This window comes from Pelecanus crispus, chromosome 1 (assembly GCF_030463565.1).
Source record: "Pelecanus crispus isolate bPelCri1 chromosome 1, bPelCri1.pri, whole genome shotgun sequence".
NCBI lineage: Eukaryota > Metazoa > Chordata > Aves > Pelecaniformes > Pelecanidae > Pelecanus > Pelecanus crispus.
Window position 1 is genome coordinate 159,079,755 of NC_134643.1, and position 10,356 is coordinate 159,090,110.

The 10,356-nt window shown below is 45.9% G+C and overlaps 1 protein-coding gene across 1 annotated transcript; it reads right to left on the minus strand.

The window, feature by feature from the left end:
* Nucleotides 1-856: 856 nt before the first annotated feature.
* F7 (coagulation factor VII) lies at nt 857-8,758 on the minus strand. Its single transcript, XM_009486905.1, has 8 exons — nt 8,689-8,758; nt 6,289-6,449; nt 5,722-5,746; nt 5,515-5,628; nt 4,511-4,651; nt 2,243-2,349; nt 1,627-1,747; nt 857-1,395 (listed from the first exon to the last, which is right to left on the minus strand). Exons 1-8 carry the CDS (start codon nt 8,756-8,758, stop codon nt 857-859), a joined length of 1,278 nt encoding a protein of 425 aa, XP_009485180.1.
* Nucleotides 8,759-10,356: the final 1,598 nt, after the last annotated feature.

Consider the following 10,356-nt stretch of genomic DNA (forward strand, 5'->3'; position numbering starts at 1 on the left):
TACTGGACAGCAAACTAAACAAACATTCCCTATCATTTGCTCTCTTCTATATCGACGAGCATAATACCAAGGCAAAGATAAGATTAAATCAGTGGTATTCTTATAAATATAGGGTTAAATATTACACTTAATAGCCTTACTGCAATAACGCTTGGTGCAAGAAGACTAAAATCAAGTTTTCATAGCAGATCTGTAAATAAGGAATTAACCTTTTCCCAGCTTTCTTGTGGTGGAGACTCTCTACAGTTCCTCCCCCTCAAATCTGCCTGTTGCCACTGCAACTGTTGGAGAAAGCTACTTTAACACAAGCTAAAAGAAAAATTTTTTCTATTTATTCTGCTATTGCATCATTACATTGCAGAACCCATTGGCACAGGAAGTTGTGAAAGCCAGAAGCATAAATGTGTTCAAAAGAGATTGCACACATTTGTGGACAACAGGTTCATTCACGACGATTCAACCTAATGCAACTTCTGGCTCAGGAAGTCTGTACATCACTGATTACCAGAAGTTGAGAGGGTAGCTGGAGGAAGGATCATGGTATGCTTGATGTGTTGCTGACCGTCTTTCAGCATCTCGCTCTGACCCTTAGCAGAAAATGGATGCAGAACGAGGGGGACGCTGTCTGATTTGTTATGGCTGTTCTGTGCCCCCTTGACAAGACATGCAAGTTTACAAACAATACTGATAGGGAAGTTGTTTTATATGTTCAAGTAGGCATTAGGCTCGTTTCAAATCATTAATAGTGGTGTAGGTATCGCATGTATCACATATCTAAGGAATGCTTCAATAGGAAAATGGCACAGAGGGACTGAGGGGCAGCAACATGATCTGGAAATGCTCTGGTTCAACATCATTAATCCATGTGCTGCTTCAGCCAGTCGATGTATTTGGATACCCTTGTGTAAACCCCATAGCTGCCTTTAACAGCACAGCCCTTTCCCCAGCTGACAATCCCAGTCAGAAACCAAGTGTTCTTGTACTGGGTAGCATGAGGTCCACCACTGTCTCCCTTGCAGGAGTCTTTAACACCGGCCAGGTCTCCTGCACAGAACATATTCTCTGTAATATTTAAATCGGTCTCCTTTTCACATTCCTGTGTCTTTACACGTGGCAAATCAACTCTCATCAGAACAGAAGAGGTGGCACCTCCATCTAGTAGGCGTCCCCATCCGCTCACTGTGGAGAACTTGATGGAGGACAGTTCATATACCGCAAACCGTTTTTCAGGCAAACATATCGGCACCACATAATCAGTGAGATTCACAGGTGTTTCCAGGCTCAGGAGGGCAATATCGTTATTGACTTGTCCATTCGTGTATCCTTCATGAACTATTATCCTGGCGACTCCACTTTCTTGCTCAGTTTTCTCATCGTAATTTATTTTGTGTTCACCTGGAAAAGTGATTAATCGCAGGTCATGTCTGGCACCTCCTTGATTCCTCAGAAGTTTGGGGAGATAGGGGGTTTCTACTCTGACACCTCTTAAGGACAATTCCTTTATAAACCAAAGGACAATTCCCTTAATACCAAAGCCTACACATTTGTCTTTTACTCTGGTTTGTCAGGATGAGAAGCTGGCACCACAACCACAGCTTGATAACATGAGGAGGGGAAGATACATACCCAGTCTCACCCGAAGCTGTTTAGGATGAGTATACTCCAAACAGTGAGCTGCAGTGACCACCCACTCTGGGGAAAGCAGGGTACCACCACACTTTTCTTTCTGATTCTGTGTTATAAGGGCCTGCCAACGTAAAACAAATGTATGTCTTACATCAGAGGTGCACTTGACCTGAATCTCAGTAGTCAGGTTATATTGCTTCTTTCTGTCACTTTATGCAACTGTGTTTGAGAATATGATGCTGATTGTCTGGAGAATTTGGGGGGGCAGGGGGTCTTTCCGTTGACATGTTCTCCATCTTGTAGTATGGACCCTGCCTATTGTGGCCAAGCGCATATCCCTGCAAGCTGCAGCTAAAATTCTTGCTGGTGGTATGGTTAAGGACTAAGGGGTCAGGAGATAGAGGAGGTTGTATTACCACCCCACTCCTATGAAAGCAGGCACTCCAGAACAAGGCTAAGGTGTATGGCTGAAACAGGTGGATCTGCTGGGAAGGAATCTGGTTGTCCAGACCTGGCGCTTTTTACACATTTTTAACATCATACATTTAAAACAATGAATTTAAGATAGTGTTTTCATAAGGAAAAAAAAAGCAATGAAAGATTTCTGAAGACTCACTTGCCATGGACATTCACCTGGAGGACAGATTAAACCACCTACTATTCTCCCCTGTGCAGTTGCATTTTTTTTTGCCAGCACTGGTATTTTTCCACATGGGTATTTCACTGAAAAAAAAGAAAAAAAACCCCAAGGGCAGCAAGTGTGATTTTATTGCACTGAATTCACAGCAAAATGTGTAAGGTCTTCAGTGGGGTTATGTTAGCTGAAAAAGTGGTTTCAGGTCTGGGAGCATGGGTTCTCAAAAGTAATTTAAAAAAGCTCAGCAGGTAAGTAGTCTTTTTGTTTGGAAACAGCCAGAAATACTTTTACAAATAGAGTGCAGGCCCATACAGTATCATTGACATATATTCAGCTACCACAGGAGTTTGCAAACAATGTATCTGCCTCAGATACGTGTCATCACAATGAGGTAGGCTGCAGGCTGGAGAGCAGAAATGACCCTGTCAAGCTTTGTAGTCTACAGATTTTCAGCGACCCTGCTGACTTTAACTCAGTCATACTAAGTGCACAGCATCCGCAGCATGGTGAGGCACAGGCTTAAGCGTGGGACGTGCAGCTTGCTATCCTTCGTTCGGGTGGACCCAAACATCTCCTAAGAGCAGACACTATGTCTTCTGGCATGCCTCCCAGCAGACTGTGCCTAGTTTGCTTGGGTCCAGAGCATCCTTGATTCTTCCGGACTGCGCAGCTCAGTCTAAGGTCCGTTTTTAGCCTGAGCAAGCATGTGAAGGTTGGCAATAGGAGAATCAAATCCTGAGGACTGAACCTGCGACTGAGCTGCAGTGCAGAGGAAGCCTTGATGTTTTCAGTACGTCCTTCACCCAACAGAGTTTTCCTTTCAGGAAGAAGAAGGTCTGCTTTTGGGTTTTTTTGTGTGCCACGTGGCTGTGCTGTAACTGAACACACTGCCCCTTACATCCAGCTGTCACTGCAATAACACTGTGTGGACGAGTGCTCACCCTCTATCACTTTGTGAGCCAGAGCCCTATAGCCCATGCTGAGCTGAATCCGTGGGACATCCCCACGGATCTGTAATAGTGTGGACGTGCCGGCTACTTCACCTGATGCAAAGACAGCATCAGGCTTTTGCAGGAACAGGCAAGGTGTGGAGGAACAGGACTGGCTCTTTGGTGGCAGCTGGTGGAAGGTCAGGAGAGACGTAACACAAACTCACACCCTCTAACGCTGTATGCAGGGCAACGCAACTTTGGGTGTTTGAAAGGGACATTGTGAGAGGTGACAGAAGGACGGTGAAGGGACTGGCAGTCTGGCAGTTACACAGTTTTGTCTCCTTGCAACACACGGTCAGTGCTACGGGTATTTTGGTCCCCAAGAAGCAAGCAGCAACAAATACATCTTCCTTGCAGGGGAAGACATGCTGAAAAGCCTGTGGGGAATATTGAATTAATTGTTCTCAGCTTTTAACAAAAGCAGCTTCCCCATCACGTGATATTGCAGAATCTGCTAATAAGGGATAAGCACATTACTAGACATTGTTCTCTAATGAAATTGCTGTTGTTGAGGGCTAGGTTGTCATTATCAGTTCTCTGCATGAGTGCTCCATTGAGGTGTGTGTAGGGGGGGCACTACCCCTCAGAATTACTTCGCATGCTCCCCGCAGCTCTGTCCATTATTTTCATATCCCCAGGGGTCTCTTTTTCCCCTCTAATAAAGTAATTGAAGTAGGCATCTGCAAGAGTCAGGTGCCAGCTTATGTACTGGAAAAATAATTAACTTGTGCTATCCTAGCCCCAGTTGAAATTTACCTTTTTAGATGAGTGAGAGAAATACCTAGCCATAGTGTCTAGAGAAATACCAAAAGTGTATTGGTTCTACCAAATAGGAGGAAAAAAAAGAGAAGGAGAAAAAAAAAAAAAAAGAATAACTGATTTTCTCTGGTTTTAATAGGCCTCTTCCTCTCTTGACTCCTGTGCTGAAATAAATATGGTCATAAAATCCATAGGCACAAATTCAGATTGGAGATCCGACAGTAAAACAATGCTGCCCAAAAATATTTTCCCAAAATATTTTACCTAGGAAGGAGGGGTCCAAAAGGCTCCCTGCTCGGTGTGCACGCTTTCCCGACTGCTTTTCTGGGGTGTCTAGCTTCCATCAGAAACCCAAACCTACTGCTTTGGACTCTGCCTTTGAAGAAGTGGTGGGGAGCTGGTGGCTAAGGGTTCTACCTTGCACCTCCCCATGTGCACACAAAGACTCCTCTTCCAGGGCTGGCTTAGACTTAGCATCAGGCTAGTAGTATCTTACCTTGGGGAATGCAGGACACGCCATCACTTGCTAAAGCGTAATCATCCGCACAGAAGCACACTCGTTTTTCAGACTGCTCATCAGTACAGTACTGTTCACAGCCACCGTTGTCATAAATGCACTTCAGTTTGTCAGCCGTGGCTAAAGTTAGAGAAAGAGTATTTAGGTTTCCAAATGTGGGTTTTGGAATTGAGTGAATTGCAACTTGAAATGTTGACAGGGAGGTAAGGCAGCAAAACAGATTTCTGTGATTCATGTACAGTGCCTGCATGCAACACACCTTCTGCTTGGCAAAAGCGAGGCAGACCTGGATCTCCAGGAATTAGGGAGGAAAAGTCTATGCCTAAGAAACATACACCTAAAATTAAGTCAGTCTGCATTTATACAGTATCTGAGCTGTGTGGAGGTGGTGTAATTGTGTGGTCACCGTCATAACATATGACTGAAAAATTATAACTATTTCGTACTTTGCCATTTGGCAGAAGGATGCTCTGGGATGGCTGTTGACAGTGCCCGGTTAGACTTGACGCGTGCCTGGTCCTTGTTTGGGCTCAGCATGTTCTGAGGGTATAAGTGTAACACTCAGTATGCGGTGACCACTGAAATCAACGGAAAGACTTCATTAACCGCTGGATCTGTCCCCTCAGGCTTTGTACGATGCATATGCAGCGTAATTCTCATTCTTGTACTGTACCGAGCTTCTAAGTCAATGTAACTTCAGCACTTGGGTAGGAAAAAAAATTCCTCCTTTTCACTCAGACCATGAAAAAAAAGGCTGCTTTTTTTTTTTTTTTTTTTTTTAACAAAGTCATCATAGGGCAATAATCATCTTGGTGCCTTGCAGGGCCTGACTGCCAGCTGGTTCGATCCATCACACGACACCGCAGGGAGCGTGAGCAGTAGCTGTCACTGCAGAATGATAATGATTGCTGCTGTTTATCTCAATGCCTTGCATTTGAATTATTAATGACATTTTTATTTTGCTAAGCTATGCCAGAGCTGACCTTTTTCACAGCTTTTGCCGTCATATTCGACGGGACAGCGGCATACGTAATCCTGAAACTGGTCATCGCAACTCCCGCCGTTCTGACAGGGGTTGGAGTCACACTGGTTAGGGTCTGTAAAAACATTCAGTGTCAGACCAGCTCACGTGAAGAGCTGCAGCAGCAGGAGCGTTTTTGCAGCTGCCAGAACATCCCGAACGATCGTACCGGAATAGATGTGCCAGAACTCTTTCTGGAAGAAAAAGATGCGAGATTTAATTAAAGAAAAATTAACTCAGGTTAAGTCCTACAGTCCTTGTAGTACAAGAGGGGTTACAGGCATCCACAGTGATGCCCCTTTGCCTTTACAATTTATCAAAGTTGATATCTATAAAATATTCTAAATTATTTCCTACATTCTACATTATTTTTATATACCAATAGGGCAGGGCACTGTGTAACACACACAAATAGGTTATGCATCAATAACCTCCGTATAGTTGAGGTGGGGTTGACTGAAACAGATGTTGCACAATACAATAATTTAAGGTATTGTCCGGCCAGGAATTGCTGGGGGGCTAGGGTGACAACTTAGAGAGCATCCACTTTCCCACCATTCCCCCGATCAGTACTGCCCGGGCTGGCCCATGCAGTATGCCCTCCTGCAATTCAAAGATGCAAACAGCAGGACACAAAGTGATTTTTTTGCTCTCATGGTTTAACGCGTCAAAGCACACCCTTGAGTAGGGGGAGTCCATCTGACAGCGATCGCTCACCCAGCCCCGTGTTACTTACTGTCCTTTCATCATCATGGTAAATCTCTCTCGCTTCCTCAAAGGAACACTTTTCTTCCATGCATTCTCGCTCTAGTGACCCCAGTTTTATCTCTTCGAAGAAACTGTTGGCTCGTCTTTGCCTTTGCAAAACGCTGCTTGCCTCTTCCTGCTTTAGAAAGACTGAAAAACAGTGGCATGTTCTGTTTGTCGCACAGTTGCGCTCTCTCCAGACAGAGAGGATGGGGGGGACGATTTCCCCTGAAAGCTTTTCTGTTTCCCAGGCTTTTTCTGAGACGCTTTAGAAAAGAAATGGGCAAACGTGAAAGAGCCTCCTTTCTCTAGCCTGCCTCCCAGGTAAAGTGGCAGGACATGAATTTTACAGAGCTGAGAGCTTAAGAGAAGATGGCATGTGACACCAGTGTTGTACATCAGTGACTCCTAAGGTACCATCGCTCGTCATATAGTAGGTGTCAACAGGCACAGCACAGTTGCTTTCAATTCTAGCGGCTGAAAAGCACGTGTTGCTTTATCTAGCGCTGACGTACCTGGCAACAGCCGATTTTCCTGTACTCGCTACAGTAAGTCACTTGGTGACAGGTGGACCACAGTCACCCCTAACTCCCCAGTGCTCCATTCCTCACCCGTGTTATCTCACACCCCTTCACTCTTCGGCCCTGCAGAAGGGACTTCCCTTGCCACCAGTAGACCACAATTTTAGAACCACTGCTTTAATATATTTATCTTTAGTTTTCTTCCGTAAAAAAGGCTACGTTAGGGTACATAGGAAGGCTGGACAATGCTGTTTGCAGGGTGGATGGCTCCTAGGTGCTGCCAGCACCGTAGACCGCAGCCACGTGGGTCTTCTCCCTGTGCATCTCTGCCATGCTTTGGAAAGACGTTGGGTACACAGGTTCAATAGCAGACGTGAGCAGAGCTCACATTGTAGAGCTACATCAACTTGCAACGGACAGAAGTATGCACTGAAAGAGCTGATAGCATTGTCACCACGCTGATCTGCTCCTCAGCTTTAGGATACAAGCACATCACACACCTATGCCCTCCTGGTATAATTCGGCGTAATGAACAAGAAGTCCCAGTGTGGAAGTGTACTTTTGCTCCATGTACTACACAGAACAAGTCTTGAAATCATTAATTTTGCATTTTTTTTCTCCTCCATGTCAGTAGGGGATTCTGGAGCTTCATGACAACAGCTTAGATTTCAGCGCTTTTAACTATTTCACCTGGGATTGTGGGTAGATTTGGGGATTGAGGCTGATGTATATCACCTGCCTTTTCCACGGGCCATTCTCCGCTACATGACCCCTGAGAAAGCGGGAGTTACTTCCTACCTGCTGGAAGGGCCTCAAGGTGGTTGCTGAAGGACAAGACTCGTGTGGGTCCTCACCAACATACACACAAACATAAATCCTGAGAAGGTTTATGCCAGTCTGGTGAGGTATCTCTAAACATTTGTGTATAATCAGAACATTTGCTGAGTTACACGCAGAATAGTGGTAATTTTCCCTGTATTTGAAAGTTACTTGAAGGAATAAAATATTGTGTGGCGTGCATTGAATTTATCCCAGGGTGCTTCATAAGCATTTGCCCACTGTAGGAATGTCAGCTGAGTCTTTCTGCCGTGATTTCAAAGTCAGGCTGTATGCATTTAATATGGCTTTCTTCAAAGGCTTTTAATTAACTTTACACTGCAGATACATGACACATGTATCAGTGCACAGGCACAGGCTCTGACAGAGGAGCGTGCCTGGGCGTGTGGCTGGGGACATCCTCCTGCTTTTATTTCAGCGTTCTCCACTTATTTACATTGGAACGCTTCTGACTTTGCTGTGTGTTTTTCCAGCTTTGTTCACTGTAGTGTGGGAGACCCAGTCAATGCCTAACTGGGAATATGAAAGCACTGGGTCTGCTTTATTAATTTGGGAGCTCATTTTCAGAGATGTACTGGAGCTACCGAAGAGCTACCGCCTCACTGCCTTCTACTGCTGCCAAAACAGAGTGGATCCTCACCTCTTTAATTTCTCATCAGCTGAGTGACAGACTATTGATTCTTTGCTTTGAAAAAGACCACAGTTCAACATGAAAAAACAATAAATCCAAGTTCCTTTTTTCACGTAGTGGGCAGACAGCTGATGGTTTGCTTGCCTGCTGTCTGTGCAGTGAGATAATAGATTCACTTAGCAGTCTAGAGGTGCTTTTCCTTAGTTGGCAAAATAAGCGCGTGGACGCCCTCACCGAAAGCAAACAGGAGCCTCAGAATAACTCACAGGCACAACCAGAGGCACAACCACAACCAGGACAAACATGCAACAGTGATCAAAACTTGCAATGAAAATGGTGTCTGAGTAACATGAGGTCCATTGCCAGTAAATATAATTACAGCTGTATCTTATGGACATACCTGCATCCAGGGAAAGAGGAATCAGTAGCAGAAAGCAGAGAAACAAAGCCATGCACTGCCTGGAAACCATGGTGAACCCTGCGAGCCAGCGTCCCGGTAGTGTATTGACATTTCAGCAAGGACTGTTTGGCCAAAGAGCTCAGCTTCAAATGCTCGGAGCCAGAGGAGGGGCCGGCGAGTCACGGAAACAGAAAAAGATCCATGACAGCCCGGCGAGCTGAGCAGAAGGGCACATGCAAATCCTGCAATGTGCCCTTTTCACACAAGCGGGGAGCTTGGTTTTGAAGCGCGCTCTCCTGACCTGTGCAAAGGCTATGCTGATTACACAAGCTGCTACCCCGGGCCTCCATTTTATATCTAACGCACCTTTTTCTTGAGAAACATGAATACCGGGACCCTGCATCTGTACGACTGGCACTTAACTTGGCCACATGGCCCCGCATGCAGGGAGCAGGGATGTGATATTTATCTTGACTTGGCAGTCAAGATACGGCCTTACAGTGCTTTGGAGTATGATCGAACCACTGATACCTGTCCTTTCCCATTTTTCCATCGCCAATTGAAACTCTCCACTTCTGGCTGAATTTCCTTGGAGACACTAATTAACCAGCAAGAAACACCCTACACTGTTTTTCTCCATCTTTACTGCAAGACCCATGTGGCCTGCACAAATTGTACCAGCTAGAAGAGGCACTGAGCTGATCCACGTTATATTTCATTAGTAACGATAGGGGTTTGAGGGGCAAATCCGCAGCAAGTGTTTTATCTGAAACACAAGCAGTCCTCCTGATTTAATGGAAATCAATTAATGGCATCAGACTAGACAGCTGACAACATTCTTGGGGAAATATTTACTTAAGATAGCAGTGAGGTAAAGAGCATGTTTGCCTATGAGAAGTGAAGCGTTGCCTGAGGGCTGGAGGATTTTCCAGGCCATTCTCCCCTTCCTGTGTGGAGAGGAAGGAGGGTCAGCTCTGCATCTGAATGCTACAGCAAAGAAAAGCAACAGCTGCATTGTTACTTTGCTGCCAACGCTCAGTGTAGCTCCCTGCAGAAGTCGTGATTGCTTAGGAAAGCCGGTCTCCCGGCTGTTCTTCTCTTGCTTTCGTGTTATTTAGTGGCAGTGCGCACAACTGGACGTCCTGCTCTGAAATTGCTTTCCCAAGAGGGGGCACCCGGGCACTTCTCTGGATTGAAGCCTGGCTAATTCCCAGCAGCCCAGTTCCTGGGACGGCTGGGGACCCGTGGCAGGTCCTGTCCTGGGGCAGAGGAAGGAGGCCAGTTGCTGGAATACGAAAGGAGCCACAGCAGCCCCATACTGTCCCCGCCTCTGCTTTTCGGGAACCCTCTCCACACCTCGTAGCCTGCCATCATGATCCTCATTCCCTCATTCCTTGTTTGCTTGCCTACGGCAGTGAGTTTAAAATAGCAAGGGCATGTTCGGCTTAGCAAGACCAAAGCTAAGCTTGTTGGAGCTGCTTGAAAATTTCTCTTTGTCTCATCTTCTTGGGGAACGATCTATCCCCATCTATTTGAATGAGTCGCGCAGAGCAGAGCATGAGGCTGTGCTTGAGGCCAGCCTGGGTCTGCACCTATTCCCCCCCCCCGAGCTGCGTTTCCTTAGGCTGGGTGGGCATCTCCCTGCCAGGGAGGGTGGAGCGACTGCCA